Source organism: Aplidium turbinatum, chromosome 11 (genome assembly GCF_918807975.1).
Source record: "Aplidium turbinatum chromosome 11, kaAplTurb1.1, whole genome shotgun sequence".
In the NCBI taxonomy this organism is placed as follows: Eukaryota; Metazoa; Chordata; class Ascidiacea; order Aplousobranchia; family Polyclinidae; genus Aplidium; species Aplidium turbinatum.
Genome location: NC_137482.1, coordinates 16,747,860 through 16,766,403, shown reverse-complemented (window position 1 = coordinate 16,766,403; position 18,544 = coordinate 16,747,860). Strand labels below are relative to the sequence as shown.

The window sequence follows — 18,544 nt, the reverse complement described above, 5'->3', positions numbered from 1 at the left end:
AAACTATCGCTGCAAAAATGTGGATACAAATTGACATCGACTCTTCTCAATCATCAGCTACAATTGGGGGTGGAAAGCGTAAAAGACGGCGGTGCCACATCTGTTCATCTTCTCTGGATCGTAAAACACCTCATGTGTGCGAGGAATGTAATGAGCCGTGTTGTATCGATCACTTACAAGTCACGGTTTTATGCCCCTCAATTGTGCAGCATGATTCTTGTGCTTAGCGTCATCATGGCTAGGCTACCACATTAGAGCACCTAGTAGAAAATTGCAATTAATTGCTTTTCTTTCACTAACTTTAGCATTTGTTGAGTTTTGAAGTTATAAGTTGTAATATTTGAAGTTACATTATTTCAATTCTTTTCTGTTAACAGTTTGCAGTGTTGATCTTAAATTCGGTTACATTTGCACACAAAAAAATGTTAGGCCTACATTTGCAATTATTGCAAATTTTGTTAGTTTTTTTCGAAGTAGTATGCTTTGGAGTGTATGATAGTGAAATTGCAACACAGTGATTTGTTTCATAACCATGTTTAAGAAAGATGTACAAATTGAAAGATAAAGCAATACCCTTCAACAGGCCGGGTCATTTGAGACCCAGATAGGTAATAATGGTTGGTGAAACACATAGGCGTTTAAGGGTTAAAATAGTCGCATTGCACCGCCAACAGATTTTGTTTTCAAACATACCACTGTTTGGAAACTGAATATTATTAAATCAATCGGCTAATCCAAACTAAAAAATACAGATTGCAAAAAGTGCAAGCGAGATTAGTTTCTACAAATTAGGATTTATAGCCTGTTTTTTGTTGTAAGTTAGGCTTAATCTGAATAAACACCACCTGCGCTTTAGCAGGAAATATCAAAATCTAACCAAATCTGGGGCAAAGGCTTAAAAACATGTGCAGTGTTGTTCTAAGTAAGATCACCAGTCATGCGTAACCGTTATCTTAACATTATCATAAAAACGTCAAAGCAATGACAAATACATCCCAGACAGCAAATCAGTCGCTTTTTACATTAATTCAACGTCTGTGGACGTAGTAATGAACGACTAATTTGCTGTATGGGATATATGTTTCTTAAAAAAATTCATGAGGACACCTAAAAGCGCCTTGACATACACCAAACCAAGCTGAGGGCCGAGGGGGTAAACCTGATATTAACAAAGCAATCATACTTGATTTTCAGTTTTCCCGCGCTTTTTTAAAGTGAACGGCGAAGTTTTTGCTCTCCAGGACTAAATATATAAATTGGAATCAAGAAAAATTTAGGCCTGGAGAATAGCTAGATTTGGACAAATTGAAAAAGGAATTTAATTGTGGTCATTTTAGTTGCAAAATTTTCAAAATCGATAAAGAACTCGCAGAGAAGGGACAATTCAAAGAAACCTTGATTTAGCCAGCCAGTAGCTAGGCCTACTAGTGAATTCGGCAGCCATTTTGTTATTTGCATTTTCTGAGTTGGATCGCTCGTAGATAGCCACTTTTATTATTGAATTTTGAAGACAAAGTAAAGAGAAGTCACAAGAAATGTTTTTTGGCCTTTTTTATATTCCACCTAACCGTAGTCAACCTTCATTCTCACTCAACCAAGTTCAAACCCTACCCAGGCTTGGTGCTGCAATCATCGACTCAAAAGAATGTTGTTTATGGTTACCAAATCAAATTTCTAAAGAATTGAATCTGGACTGTTCATTGTACTGTGTGTTACAACTCCGTTTTGTTTAAGTTTCTTTTGTTGGCCAATAGTTTGTAGTTCTGCACAGTTTTGAATTTATAGGAATGTACGGTAATCAACTAGGTCTGACTGATTTTATAATTTTGCCTAATTTTCATATTTTATGACGCAACAATAATATTTTTGAAAATTTGACCTTTCGAGCTATTCCTTCTCTTGCTTTTTTTTCTATTTTTGTTTCCTCATGTTACAGTAATTTGATGTCTTAATTAGGCTACTTGATCCATTAACTGCAACAGACCACATTTTATTTTCAAAGCTGCATATGTTTAATTGCGTAGCATTTTAACCTAATTCACTTGTTTTAATACCACTGTTTTAAACTGAAATTAAATGATTAAAGTTTGTCTGAATAAAAAGTAGGCCTACATCAATTACAGATAAGCTAATATTCACTAATCACCTTATACGTTGTTGCGCTCAATTGTATCTCTGCTTTTTTTTACTACAAGTCGGTGCGGTCACACTGAACCGGTTTCCTTAATTTTTATCTTGCGGGGGGGGGGGTCTTCTGTGACATCACAATTCATTTTTTAACTTGCCTATAGAGACTCTCAAAGAAAAAAGTTCAGGAAACTTGTAATTTTTTTAATTTTATTTAATTGCTGGCGCAAACACGTAGCAAGCGGCAAACTAACAAAAGGGAAACTGGAAAAATAACTAAAACGTAATTTACGGATGCTAGACATTTGTCACATTAAGAACAGGGAAGCAGCTGACTCGATGACTGATATGTGATATAGTCTTTCGCAGCTTCCTGTCTGTTGTGGTATCTAGATGGTTATGGTGCTATTCTATTCATGTTGTGTATAATTGTACCGTGCTATTCTTGCAACAGACAAAATAAAAGTTTTCTTTCTCTTGATAAAATAACAAAAATCAGTCAATGTTTTGAGTTATTTGCGTTCAGCTGGGGATTCCCAACTATCATGACCAAGATTACCTTAATCTGAAAATGCTTGACACCATCTTCGTCATCTTTAATAGCAACAGCATACCAACCTGTAACAAATAAAATAAAAAACACTGTTACGTAGATATTACTGCGATAAATTAATAGAAAAAGTTAAATCATACGACAAAATGCAATTTTTTCCTAATTTCCACTTAATTAGCAAAACAAAACGTTGATTACGTATTTTTTTTACTCAAGAAGTCCAGATGAGAATAAAATTTACTGTTAATTCTATGATCCTCCTTTAATAATCAAACATATTTTTTAGTTTGATTTATATCATAAGGCTTTCAAACTAAGAATAGTAAAAGAAGCTTAATTAATCCTTGATTTGTAAATAAGAAAAACTCCTGTGAACATGAATCCTAGCCAAACACTGGGCGGATTCCGGCCAAATCATTTCAGATATTCTATTAATAAATATTTCTTCAGATAATTGAACACCACACACAGCAACTCATACATACACACCGTCGTCTGCATTCCCTTCGCTGAATCTGACGAGGTACGTGCCACTCTCCTCAGGGCGAAGACGTTCATGCGCCTCGCTTTGCGTCATCACCCCAGCAAACCAGCTGCAATACAAACCCATGCATTGCGAGCAGTTACTGCTGAAAGTCGTACAGCTTGTTTATTTGACGATGTGTGAGAGATTCTAAAATTTGCCAAGCACAGAGAAGCAAAAAGAAACTTCAATAGTGGCACTCGTATTGACACTGAAAAATGACACTCTTGTTGGAAGCAGCTGAGTGGATGACCAAATGGTCTTTCACTGTTTTTCGAAAATTGCATACTATAGTGATGTAAAATTATTTTGTACTATTATAGAATCTGACTGAAAAATATTGTTAATTTGTTTCTCTCACAAAAAGCACTTGAAATTATAGTTAAACATCTTCTCGCAGACAGGCTTACCTTGTGTACCTTCCATTTTCTGTAACACCTCCATTATCCAAAAGCAAAAATATCTGATGGAAGAGAGCAAAAAGTAATGCAGCATTCTAACATCAATAGTTAAGCCTAAGAGGCAGGCCTAAATCTTAAAAGTGGAATACATTCTATACTAGCACAGATTGGCTAAAATCATCATTCAAGAGCAGTTATATCCAACCTATACGAGCCATCGGCAAAAAGTTCATATTTCTACCGTGAATCGCAACTAATAGCACATTACATAAAAAAGGACTGAATTCAAATGAACCACTACGCAAGTGAATCAATAGTCATCTATTTTCTTCGTTAGCGCCTTCAATACATTATTACTTTTTACGTTGAACAATTGAACATATCAAATCTTTTTTAGTAAAAAAGCAGGTATGTTAGTGCACAACGTCAATGATTGCATTTGTATTACTTTTATCAGTCACCCGATTCTGATTGTTTGATGTCTTCACAAGAAATATCTATCTCCCCTAAAGAGAGACTCGTGTACATAAGTTGTGTTCATAACCGCTATGATGAACAGGCCTATTTTATTTTATTAAGATTAGAAAACGCTTGCACTTATTGTTTGTCGTATCCAGACTTACATACACATTACGACTGGTGGTTGAAGATTTAGACCAGTGGTTCTCAACCTTTTAACAGTGGGGGACGGGCAAACTTTTAAAAAAATGTTCGCGGACCGGCAACCAAAGATCGTAGTGAATAGAATGAATATTTGTAACGTTTTGTTAACCAAAGTTGTCGTTGCGCACCATAATGCAAGGTTTTAGAATATGATTTGTATTCAGGACAAAAATTGGAATAAAACGGCAACCTAATCAACTCAAACATAAAAATGTCAATCCATTTGCATACAAAATCAATGTCAGTGGGAAATTTGTTGCTGTTACGCTGCCAGTAGCCTATGTGAGGAAAACGAGATATTAAAGAAGTTTCTAAAACACGTAGCTCTGTTTCGGCATCCAGGCGATTTCTTTGCTTTGTTATTAAAGCTAGAGATGAAAAAGAATTGTCGTTTCTAAATAGTTAGTTGAAACAATTACCATCAAATCGATTGTTTTGAAAGTTATAGGCACGAATTCGTTTGCAAGAGATAACCAGAAGTGTGACAATGATATTTTTCGAATCTGGACTGCAAAGTAGAAGCACAACATATTGTAATTCAATCAGACTTTCCTTTTTATGAATCAGACTTTCCTTTTTATGAAGATTAAGGTCGCATGTGTTGACATTATCGATGCATGGATTGTTTATCCAAACGTTTCCATGTCGAGGATCTTCATGTTACGCAAAATGATTGTCAAAATTGTTAGCCAGCTCTTTCAAGTGTTGACTCACAATGCTCAGCACCTCTTTTTGTTTTACCACTCCATTTCATCAGCATTTTCCACAGCAAATCGGCTTGTCTTCATTTCATTCCGAAACGCTATTTTCCGCAAAGTCTTTGAAAAACAAGATCTTTGCTTTCTCAAACTCCGATTCTGGCAAATTTCCATTGCAGGCCTGACTTTATCCCGGAACTTCAAATTTATCTAATTCCAAATTTTCGTCTTCAACGACTTTGAAATTTTTCAAAATCAAGGTAAAAATTCCCCATCTGTGTTTAAAAACTAGACGCAATTTGTCACAAAACATTATCAACGGCACAGAATTAGGTCATCAAAAAGTTCACTTTTATTATCAAGCAATTTTACGTGGAGATATGTCAGTTCTACAGCTGTGCATGTTTTACAGTGCGATCACAATTTTACAATATGCTAATGACTCCACATTAAAACAAGCTTTGCAGAAAGTAAGATCTTCTGCGGACCGGCAAAAAAATTACACGGACCGGCACCGGTCCGCGGACCGGCGGTTAAGAACCACTGATTTAGACTAAGTGGACGGGAAGGTAAGGAAGCCAATCTTCGTGTTCACCTTAAGGCATGCTTTAAACTGCCCTGCCAAAGACACAGCCGCATGCTCTTGAGCGGTGCCGAACCTGCGCCTTTTCGAGTGCCGCACCGGTCCTCTCAACACTCGGCTATGCAATCGACGCTTGCACTTATCAAAAAAGATTTCATTTTTGGAAATCTGAGATACGCGCATTAATCACTTTTTCATTAAAAGTAGGTCGTTGTCGTATAAGCATTAGCGGAAACGGGTGTACTTTTTACCACCCAAGTTGAATGTGTTTCTCGAACTACACAGAGACGATACTACAGAGAAGACGGCCTTTGGTCTCGTCATGTTAGACAAGACATTTGCAAAAAAGTGCAATTTCACAGAAATAAAAGTAGACTTAGGGTATTTACCAGGGCTGTGGGGTCGGTGGGATTTTTTGTGTTTGTTTTGTGTGTAAAACGATGAACACTAAAATTTTTGTTTGCAATTTATTTTTCAAAATATTATTTCTTGTTCTACGTAATTGCGCCCTAAATCTTTACCAGGAAATAGAAGTGTTTGTTCTTGTCAGGTTTTGCGAAAGTCACCGTTTTAATTTCGTTCACAACCTACGTAAAATTAAATTTTTAAAAAAGAAAAAGAGCAAAATTAAAAAAAAATTTGGCAATCCTCAAGCCGGAGTTGGCCAGTTATAAACCGAGGAGTCGGAGTCGTATATTTTTAGTACTAGGCCTACTCCACAGCCCTGATATTTACAGAAGTTTAACTATCTACAGATCTTCTACATACCTGGTCAAGACAATGACACGACCCTTCACTGTTTGGCCGCATACAACCAAACCAACGGACAAATCTGATGAACTTCACAACGCACACTGATTCTGTAAAAACAGATGACAACAGTGATTATCCAGTTTAATATTAGCACTAACAGTAACTTAATATTAGTCAAACAATAATTTGTATCTAATTACCGCACATCATGTAAACAAAACAAAAAAGATAATAGCATAAAGACCTTTTTAACAAAAACTGGTTGCTTGTCATTATTGCAATTCTAATATGTGCCGACTTCACTGAAGTAAATCTTGCTGAAAGGCAACGCGAACGCTGAAGTGATGTGGAATACCTGGGCTGTCACAATGTATTCTTTTGTGCCGTAAGGTGAATAAACAAATGAGAAGACACCAAATTTTAGGCACTTTAACAGCTTTAATTCCACCTTCATGCATACTAAACGAACAAACTTCGATAGCCTACTCTTCAAAAACAACAATTTGTACAAAACATGACACAATGATTTGTACAAAACACGTTTTTTTCTAAAACTCACACTTAGAATAGCTGAGTTTTAGTTGAAATTAGAGGTTTTTGATAAGACTTCATTTGACCGTGTCGCCACACGTAGCTGAGCAGTCAACATTAATCGTGCTACTTTAAAAAAAAAGCTTTGCAAATTGCAATAGCCAGAGCCACCATACATTAGGTTTTTCCACGTTTGCATGATGCATATGTCGTTCTGTCTAGTGTCTATGACGTTTTCATCTCGCTGTTCTTCAGTTATGGAATCACGCTTAGATATGCAAAGTTACTTTCCTGTTTATATCACGTCGTAACTGACTGCAGCCTTATCACAAAATAAAGAAATAGCGAGCTGCATGTTAGTTAAATCACCCTTAGCCTATTGTTTCGACATAATATAGTTATTAGTTATCCTTCCGCTGGTGTACCCAGTGACTAGATTATAAGAAAAATTTTCTATAATTTAGTTTGATTAATTTTGTGATTGCTCTTACATACTTATGTAAGTTATGTTTAGCTCTAGTATCTCGAAGCGATAGGTTATAAATAGGCAAAGTGTGATTGAACAAATACACAGCTCGCTATGTTACGGTAGCTTCCCACGCGAAAATAACGATCAATTTATTGTAAAACAATGTAAACAGGAAAGCAACCGTGGAAGATGTTGAATGCAACCAGGCTTCGTTTCTTCACCCACAATGGCGATACTCGATTCATCGGTCTGTTCCTACCGAGACAAGCATGGGTGTACTTCAAGTGTCTTTTCAAGGAGGTCAGGTTTTTCTGCTCAATTGGGGAGTAGCAGCTTAATTCGTCATGCAAGTGTGACGCCAAAACACATACAACAAACTAAGCGATTGTACTATCTTCCGTCCAGCAAATGGAACAGGTCTGCTTGTCTTAGATAAGGGCAAAAGCTAGTTGCTCTCCAGTGGCCTCTAAATGTCGTTCAAGGACATATCGCCATCTTGGAGTGGTAAAAGGTAGACCTCCGGCCCCGGATATTTAAACGACGACGACCCAATTTTGTTAACCAAATTCATGTCCGATAGCATTAAGAATTTATTGAGGTAGGCTTGCTCTCAAAAAGTTTGCAGCTATGCTCTAGTCTAGACCCAGGGCAATTGAAATATAGTAGCCTACGTCTATTGTCTACTAGGCGTAGGCTATCTGTACTAATCAAATTTCAGATTCTGCTGAACTCACTAATTTGTCCAACGGTGTTTCTATGTTATGACTACATTCGAAGCCAAAAGGGAACAAAGAAAAAAAAAACGCTTACATATGCGAAAACAATATCACGCAATTAACATAACCACACAGGAGTTTTCAACGTGCAAAACGCACTAAGGTTGGGGCGAGGGTCTGTTACTTTCCTTCAAATGACACCAATCTGCTTACAGCCTATAGGATTTCACTTGATCGAAAAGCAATTCTAATTTCGAAATCAGTTTAATTCTACTTGCCGTCTTTAATACGCTTTAAAATCATGGTTTTGCAAAATCTGATGTCTTTAACAGGCCACCGCTACTGTCAACACGATAGTAGCCCAAGTCAAATTAAACGGCATTTTCACACTGTGAAATATTTTCACATTTTTAAAAACAATACTTTATGATTGGTAACGTGCATTCTAAAAGTTTTTTATCGGCTGCATGGCCGAGAACGTCTGCGCGACGCTCGAAAGAACGTCGGTTCGTCACCGCTCTAGAGCACGCGGCTAGGTCCCGAGAAGACACTTTATGACATGCCAAAATAATGAGAGCAGCTGATTCGACGACTTTAGGCACCTTTCCTACTTCCTATGATGTTGCATTTGTAATAAAAGTCGGAATGGCCCGTTTCGATGAGTCCGATTCGGTGAGTCCGATCCCTTAAGGGGGGATTTTTTCAATTTGTTTTTTAAATTATCGGGTACCGTAGCCTAATTATCATTGCCGTTTTAGGGTTAAGGGTTAGAGATTAGGAACTCACCGAATCGGACTCACCGAATAGTAGCAGACCCAATAAAAGTGCAGGAGGCTACTAATACGTTGTCACAATCAGCAGAAAGGTAGAACATGACTATGGCATGGCTATTATTTTCACAGATATGTTGCTTCTAAAGCATTAATAGCTAAAAAAAAGAACCTTATTTTTTATATTTTGAAAACGTATATACACACAAAAGATACACGTATAATCGTACATGAAAATATTAAGATTCGCAAAAAGTTTTTCAAGAAGAAAATACAACTGCACACGTCGTGTTTAGGCTACAACGGAAAACAGTTATATTTCTGTCACCTTTTTCCGATACCACCTCCAATGCATGCTTGATAAGTTTCCACGACTGGCTCCATTTTCGTCTCTCTTGTTCACAAATTCTGAACTGGCTTTCAAAGTAAGTCTTGATGCTCATGGCAAATTTGCTTGTGCCTGTTGTGTTCTGGTATTCAAACAATAGAATTGTAAACAGTTTTGTTACAAATACAAGAAACAATGAACAAGCTTTTTGCAATTTGCAAAAGCTTTATGTTGACAGATAAAGTTTAAATTACTACTTTTTCTAAAAAATACTTTGCACTTTATCCTACAATTCTTCATTAGCAGTCTTACAAAAATTGACAACTTATTCTAAATATAATTAATTAAACTACCATTTTGTTTGAGAATTATTAAAATAAAGTTCAACCAGCCTCATGTTTAAAAAGAATATATATTTCGCTACATAATGAGCATCTTCAGTTCTGCAAACAAACAAACAAATTACTGCAATGACTGCTGCATAAAGGGAAACTATGCTGTTAGCCTCTATAATCAAAATTAAAATGATGAGCAAAATTTCTTAAAACAGCATAGTTTCCCTTTATGCAGCAGTCATTGCAGTAATTTGTTTGTTTGTTTGCAGAACTGAAGATGCTCATTATGTAGCGAAATATATATTCTTTTTAAACATGAGGCTGGTTGAACTTTATTTTAATAATTCTCAAACAAAATTTTTGATGTGATCAAGTCAACTGCTTCTTGCTGAGGGCGTGCCAGGGTTAGGTCTCGGTGTCTCAGAAGACATTCACTTTAAACTACCATTCAACGTTTTATAGGCAGAGAAAACTTTTTCTCGAAACGTAGAAAATTTTATTATCAGATCACCGCTTCAATGCGTGATGGAAATCTGCAGAGTGCAGATTTATCTATTTGAATGGTAGTTTAATTAATTATTTCTGAAAGTTCCTTGGTTTCATATTATCTGAATATTCTAAATATGATTTACAAAAATTTAAACTCAACATTAAACATAACATTAACACTGGTAATCACCCATCAAATTATTACTTAATCAGTCAGTAAAACGTTAGACATAAAAATCAATTAGAGTAGGACATTACAATTTGAAATTATTTTTTTATTACTTTACATCATAGAACTATTGTAGAACTATATTTACTAGGGTGGGTCACGAAATGGACTTTTTCACCAATTCGAAAACCTCAAATGAATATGTGAAAATAGGCCCGAAAAAATACTCCATGCCAAATCTGAGCTGATTTGGACCAGAAATAGCTTGCGAAAATGCATTTGAAATTTCCAAAAATATTGACTTTTGGGCGAAAATGGCATTTATTATTTTTTTTATCCAGAACTTAAAAACAATTATTCTGTGATCCAATATTGGTGAAATGCATCTCCTTATACATTTTAGATACCACTATACCCTTTTCAAGGTCACAATTCACCTCATGATTATGCTAAAAACTACTTTAAAATGTGAAAAAATTGCTAAATTATGCAACATTGCATCATTCACAAAATTATACTGTTAAGAGAGAGGTAGTGTTAATGTAGACTGATTACAATGCTGTCAAAATTGAAAATAACCAGAAAAAATGCATGCCCGATTGTTGGTCCTTCTAGAAAGCTACCCTAGGCACAACTTCCAATATCTAAGGATACTTTGAAGAAAGTGAATCTCCTTAGGGAAAGATGCCTGGGGGATGGGGACGAAGAAGCTGTCCTTTCACAAATAATGTCAGATGTGAAATCAATTAATCTCAAAATCTGTACCAATATTCCACTAATGCCAGACAAGACTATGAAAACCAAATTGGTTAGGGGAACGTTCAAATATTACGTAACGCCTTCGAGGGGGAGGGGGGTTTATGCAAAGCGTTACGTTAGCATCACATCGGGGGGGGAGGGGGTTCAAGCAAAACATTACGTAACGCTTTCGAGTACGAAATGGTAGTTTTTTGTGCTGAATTCGTAGTGAAAAAGCGTTACATGGGGGAAGGGGGGATTGAAAAAAGCGTTACGTTGGCGTTACATGGAGGAGGGGGGGGGTCAAAAATTCGGAAAAAAAGCGTTACATAATATTTGAACGTTCCCTAGGCTCCTTAAAGAATATGAAGATCTCAAAACAAACCATCTCACCATAGATATCTTATATATAGATATGCAACTCAGCAATCGTGGAATTATCGTCACGCTCGACTGACTTTATGGACACAATCAACAATCAAGGTTGCCAGCTTGGCTAGCGTATCTATGGTAGGCTATTATTGTACGGTTTGGGTTTGGCGAGTGGCGGCTTTTGAGCTCCTTTGGAATATTTTGTTTGGCGTATATTTCAAATTTTCACAGAATAGCCTACTATGAAAAATCAAGACAATAATCTTTCTTCACGTAGGTTATGCAACTTCTGTTTCATGATCGTTGGAACTACCATTTAAGCTTATTTCCAGTGACTCATTAAAGCTTGTTGTAGGCAGTTTACAAACCTGAGATAGAGGGGCGCCGGAACGATTTTAGGGTGAGATATACGGTAGCGATAATGCTGGGCAACTCGTTCGTTTTCCCGCTATTATCCATGAAAGTCGAAATGTGAGACAGATGAATAATTGCAATAACTTGAACAAGAAACGAAAGGTAAATTTCACATTCATAGCATCACAATCTGCTGCAAAGTATAAAATGTGTCCACAGGATAATTTGTGTGGGCCAACTGTAGGCTATAGGCCCTATAATTTGGCTAAAAGCGAATAGCAGAAGTTGTTAGCCTATATTGCAAAATGTGCAGTAGCTTACATGACCTTAAAAGGGCACCATTGCCCTCCATCCAGAGAAAATTTGAAGGCAGGGGGCATCCTCCCCCCTGCTGAGACAGCTCCATTAGCATCACGGATCCAACCGCCAAACCAAGACAATTTTAATGTTTGGTACACACCATAACTAGGCTACCAAATGCTATAGCACAGCTTTCGGTAGCCAGCAGTAACTTTCATTTTGGTAACACTCAGTAGATTAATTGAATAAAACTTCAGCTTGTCCTGGAACTACAGCTCCAAAAAAAGTCTTTACCATGGCTACTTATCAATGGTTGACAGGCTTGTTGTTAGGCATTGTCGGAAATTTTCAAGCATTTTCAGGGGTTGTCAGGCATTGTAGAGTAGCTACTTTTAGGCATTGTCTAGGATTTCCAGGCATTGTCGATCATTATCAGTGGTTGACGGGTTTGTTAGGCATTATAGAACATTTTCAGGCATTGCCAAACATTTTCAGGGGTTGTCGAGGATTTTCAGGAGTTGTCAGGCATTGTAGAGTAGCTACTTTCAGGCATTGTCGGGAATTTCCAGGCATTGTCAAGGATTTCCAGGCATTGTTGATCAATATCAGTGGTTGACAGGTTTGGTAGACATTATGGAACATTTTCAGGCATTGTCGAACATTTTCAGGGATTGTCGAACATTTTCAGGGGTTGTCGAGCATTTTCAGAGGTTGTCAGGCATTGTAGAGTAGCTACTTTCAGGCATTGTCGGTAATTTCAAGGCATTGTCTAGGATTTAGGGGGGGGGGCAGAGGGTGCAGGTACTCCGGACCCCCGACTTTTAAAGGGCCCCCCTACGTGAAAAAAATGTGATTTTGTGTTATTTTTTTTCTTTTAGCTTTGGTGGTTTCTGCAAAATGCTGCGCAGTGCTGGATTGATGCTACTGTAGACGTCGAGGGGGTGTTTCGCGCCATAGGCGAATTTTTTTTCACGGGGGCCCCTGATCTAAAAGTGCCCCGGGCCCCCCATCAGTTAAATCCGGCCCTGTGTGAAAATGAAATGCGTTTTTTATCAGATTATAATCAAAATCAAATATCGTAGTCTGAAAGTGCCGCCCCCAGACGTGCCGCCCGGGGCGGTCCGCCCCTCCTTCCCCCCCTAGCTACGCCACTGATTGTCGGACATCTTCAGGCATTGTCTAGGATTTCCAGGCATTGTCGAACATATTCAGTGGTAGATAGGTTTGTTAGGCATTGTCGAACGTTTTCTTGGGTTGTCGATCATTACCAGGTTTTGACAGGTTTGTCAGGCATTGTCGATACTTATGATAGCCAGGTCATTTAAACGCTGCTGTGTTTGTGTATACCGTAAATACGTTTACAACCTACGCAAAATAGAAAGGGATCATTCTGCTGCGCATGCAGAGCTGGGAATAAAAATGCATGAAAATGTTCGACAATGCCTTACAAACGTGTCAAAAACCAATAATGATCGACAATGCCTGGAAATCCTAGACAATGCCTGGAAATTCCCAACAATGCCTGAAAGTAGCTACTCTACAATGCCTGACAACCCCTGAAAATGCTCGACAATCCCTGAAAATGTTCGGCAATGCCTGAAAATGTTCCATAATGACTGCCAAACCTGTCAAACACTGATATTGATCGACAATACCTGGAAATCCTAGACAATGCCTGGAAATTCGCAACAAATGTCTGAAAGTAGCTACTCTACAATACCTGACAACCCCTGAAAATGCTCGACAATCCCTGAAAATGTTCGGCAATGCCTGAAAATGTTCCATAATGACTGCCAAACCTGTCAAACACTGATATTGATCGACAATGCCTGGAAATCCTAGACAATGCCTGGAAATTCCCAACAATGCCTGAAAGTAGCTACTCTACAATGCCTGACAGCCCCTGAAAATGCTCGACAACCCCTGAATATGTTCGACAATGCCTCACAAGCCTGTCAACCACTGATAATGATCGACAATGTCTGTAAATCCTACACAATGCCTAGAAATTCCCAACAATGCCTGAAAGTAGTTAGCCTACTCTACAATACCTGAAACCCCTGAAAATGTTCGACAACCCCTGAAAATGCTCCACAACCCCCCAAAAAGCCGACAATGCCTGACAATGCCCGACAATGCCTACAATGCCAGACAATGGGTATTTAGAGGTACCCTCTGTGACTGTGATTTGTTTTCAATCGCCAGAATCTCCATAAAGCAGTCCATGCGGAACGAGAATGTGACGTCATCACAAGCAATCCATACGTCAACTTGAAAACGAAGAAAGTTTTATTTAAACAAAAACCAAAAAAATATATTAAAAATAAAGTTGTTTTGCTGTGCCAAGTTTGAAGTCAATGCATACAGCCATAGCTACGCTGTTAGCCTTCAAACATCGTTACGCACCACTGAGTTGCATATCTATATATAAGATATCTATGATCTCACCAAGAAAAAACGGACTAACTTTACTTCAAAAGGACACAATTGTGGATGTGATATGAAAGCTCATATCAAATGCAAGTGCACAAAAGAGGATCAAATACCATTGATTGATCTGCATTTTGTGTGGGATCAGCGGTTAAGGGGTAGTGGTCGCTCAAGTTCTCAACTTCAAAGTGTCGATCCAACTGGAACTGCAGCACTAAGAGAGCAAGTACGGAAACAAGCAAAGAAAGGATCTAGATCCGCAGCTGCACATTGCAGCACATTTGCCAGTGACATTCAGGGAGACTCTACTAATACTGATGATACCGATGACTCGTCGTCAATTGTTTCCTCTGTTACGTCTTCATTTAGGGATGTTGTTGCTGATATGCCAGAACTGTCAATGTCGAAAACGTATCAAGTTCTCGATTGGCTTCACAAAAGAAGATTTTTGAAAATACTGTAGGCTACGCAAAACTGAAAGATATGGTGTGTCCATTCGAGCAACAGCAGTGATACGTACCGCTCTCTTAGTTGATATCGGCATCGTTACGGAAGATGATACTTCACAAATAATTGATAAGAGTAAAATCCAAAGAGATAAGGAATATCTTAGAAATGAAAATGTGGATTGCAATTCCATCGCAGTGTGCCCGGCTTTGGTCCAGGATGTTTATTTTGATGGCCGTAAAGATCAAACACTTGTTCCACGACCAGGAAGCAGCGGCAAGCACGTGGCCAAAGAAGAACATTATTCTGTAGTGAAACAGCCTGGTGGCAGGTACCTAACTCACTTCACTCCTCAAAGCGGACAGAGTAAGGACATTCAGCAATTCTTATCGGCTGCCCTAAAAGAAAAAAATTGGCTGACCAGTTTGAAGTTCATCGGATGTGACTCAACAAATGTTAATGTTGGAATGCATGGCGGGGTTATCGCATTTATTATAAGAAAATCATTTGGACCATCGGCTTGTCTGGCTGATATGTATGCTGCACATGAATGAGTTGCCATTCCGGCATCTTTTTATCAAACTTGATTGAGAAACTACCAGTGATAGGTCAATAGGTCATTCAAAGGACCTATTGGGCAGCTTTGTACGTCTGCTGAATACCTACCTATCGATATCAATTTCCAACCAATCGAGAATGCCCCACCTATCCGAGAACTACCTCAAGAGATTGTCTATGATTTATCGGATGATCAACGGTATCTGTATGATGTTTGTGCAGCTATTCGAAATGGATCTGTACCAGCCCGACTAGAGAGCATCAATATCTGCCCCTTAAACCATGCTCGATGGTTGACTTTGGCCTCCAGAGTTTGCCGGTTGTACGTTAGTGAACATGGTCGTGTTGGTAATGTGAAGGCCAACCTTGAGGCACTAGGGAGGGCCAAATTCTGTCGAAGCTTAATTCAAAAGCCAGTCATCCAATATCTGATTTGAAGAAGGATTTCATTTCATTTGTGCACCAAAGTGTCAGTTATGATGGAGCAACCATTGATGAATGAATTGACTGACTGCAGCCGAACTGTTTTCATAGATGCTTTTGCATAATATGTTTCTATGTACTTCAGCTTGAATGGTACAAAACTTCGAACAATTGAGAAAATGCTTTAAATGTGTGCTGCAATAAAGCATTTTATCAATTACTTTTAGCCTATACACACTAGTATACAGTATAATACACTGCAGTATACAATACACGTTATTTCAATTGTATTCGTCATCATGCATACTTGGCGTTTTTTTCACATTTTCAAACAAGTAGTTTTGAGACATAATCCTAGTTGAATTGGCCTTTAAAGGAGTACAATGACATCTAAATTGTATAATGGCATGCATTTCATCAATATAGTGTGACAGAATTTTTTTTTTCAAGTTCTGGAGAAAAAATGGTAAATGGCATTTTTCCCGAAAAATCAGGATTTTTGGGAAATTTCAAATGCATTTTCGCAAGCCATTCCTAGACCAAATGAGCTCAGATTTGGCATGGAGTGTTTTTTTGGGCCTATTTTCAAATAACCATTTGAGGTTTTCGATTTGGTGAAAAAGTCCATTTCGCGACCCACCCTAATATTTACACTTAACCATTTAAGAGTCAACTTTTAACAGTGTAGTTTACGTAAAGAGCTTTGAAAATTATTTTCAGCGAAAGTGTTGGCTATTTTTGATGACTTGGTTGATTGAAACTGCACAGTAGATTAAACCTGCTTAGACACCAAACATTTCGCCAGTTTCCAAAGCAAAAGATAAATCCATTTCTAGCTCACTGTGGATGCACTTGCACAGTTTTGTGTTGTTATATGGCGTAATTGTTAGGGGTGTTGCTTGCAACAACTGTGTTGGAAGGAAACACACTGGCCCATATCTACCTGCCCAGATAGCTCAATTGGTTAAGTGCCTGACTTTTATTTTATAAACAAAGAAGCTTTAAGATCAAGTAATGCTGGTTCGACTCTCGGGGTGTGCGTTTGAGAAACGCATTTCAAGGACAACGAGGCTATCCAATCTATTCAGCGGCACTAGCTAGTGGATGGACTAATTTACAAACAACAAGCAAAAACTTTGTTTTATCAAAGTTGGTAACCGGGTCAGTGTCAGCGATTCAAGCCCTCTGAAAGTATGCGAAACTACCAAGATTGAGTTTTCAAAAATGCTTTTTTAGTCCGAGGATAAAGATTCCCACAATCAATCGATCAAAAGAATGGGTAATTTCAATTGTTTTCGCACGGGTGTTGACTGTTGGTCGCTGGCAAAAACATATTTTGCTGGGATCTGTGCCACTTGTGAGTAACCATAAATGTGACTGAGTTCAAAATCCAGTTTATTTTTTATATCATTGTTACTTTTTGAGATAATCAGTTTTTTTGTTTGATCTGAAATAGCTGTAGTCTAAGTAGCAAATTATGCAGTGGTACTCTTTCAGTAGATGTTAACTTCACATCAAGGATCAGTTCATTAAACACAAAAATCAGTTTAAAAACGTCCATAAGAAACACTGAACATTAATTTCTAATGAAACTATTTTGAATTTAACAGACTGAAATAAAACCAAAACTGAGATGAGAAATCAAAGCTGTGAGATTTCACACTCCCACATGTCCATTCATTTCCTCAACTAAATAGGATCCTGATTAACAACATAATAATGCTGACAGACACAGATCATAACCACATAAAAACAGTCAACAAAACAACAAAAATGATTGTGTCTTGAAAACGATTGATGATATAAAAAGCCTGTAGTTGGTACCAATGGAAGCTTATATCGCTACGCAGCAAAGGCTGTAGCTTAGTGGTTACAAGAGTAGGTGCTCACTGCCTACCTACAATCCCTCCTCGGTCTGCCTCAATCATACTTGCAATTGTTTCATGTTGTTTTTTGATTTATTGAGAGCGAGTTGGGATAAAAACTTGATTTTGTATAAACTTACAATGGCTTTAACACGACAACTTAAATCCGTGGTACACATTCATTTCTCTAGCTTGCTTTTTTCGATAATGAAAAGAAACTCAACACAAAGGCAGGCAAAACTGTGTCCAGAAACAACGGCTCCCGGCACGCAGCAAAAGGCGATAATCGGTTGTGAAATCTCTTTGCAGCCAGGCAAGCCACGTCACGCGAGACACAGAAGCAACGCAAATTCAATGTCAACAAAATTTCATCACAATTTCAATTCCGATCAAGAGGGCAATTGACCCGCCGGAACATTGCGGCCCCTAATTATGGCACATAATTACAAACAAAAGTTGAAGTAGAAGGGTCAATTCCCGAAATGCAATACACAGAAAGTATGTACATCAAGCTACACAGAAACGGTGACTATCCTTTTTTAGCAGTGCAAGGCACTGGGATACCCTGGCCAAAATGGCCTGGCGAATACTTACACAATTAACGATTAATATCTACGTTAGTTTCATGAGACACACACAGTAGCAAACAAATCAAAGGCACTACACAGTAACTAACTAGCCACTTATGATGACGCAAATCACTGAGAACGCTGGCGAATACTTACACGATTAGTATTTACATTATTTTCATGAAACACACAATAGCAAACAAATCAAATTTATTACACAGTAACTAACTAGCTACTTATAATGAGGCCGATCACTGAGAGCGCTGTAGAGCATACGTTACTAGGACATGTTGTTGAGTTACGCATATTGGGGCCCTGCGGATGACACATAGAGATACGCAGGTTAAAAACAGATTTGCGCGTTACATATCTACAATACA

General features: G+C 38.0%; 1 protein-coding gene across 1 annotated transcript in view; it reads right to left on the bottom strand.

Annotated features, from left to right (window-relative positions):
* LOC145780146 (uncharacterized) overlaps window positions 1-18,544 on the bottom strand; it is a 36,897-nt gene that overhangs the window by 4,845 nt on the left and 13,508 nt on the right. The window contains exons 3-7 of the mRNA XM_082591857.1: window positions 9,116-9,257; window positions 6,317-6,408; window positions 3,614-3,666; window positions 3,170-3,273; window positions 2,687-2,745 (exon numbers count right to left, since the gene is read on the bottom strand). Coding sequence (XP_082447983.1) covers window positions 2,687-2,745; window positions 3,170-3,273; window positions 3,614-3,666; window positions 6,317-6,408; window positions 9,116-9,257 — 450 coding nt within the window. The remainder of the gene's footprint in view (window positions 1-2,686; window positions 2,746-3,169; window positions 3,274-3,613; window positions 3,667-6,316; window positions 6,409-9,115; window positions 9,258-18,544) is intronic.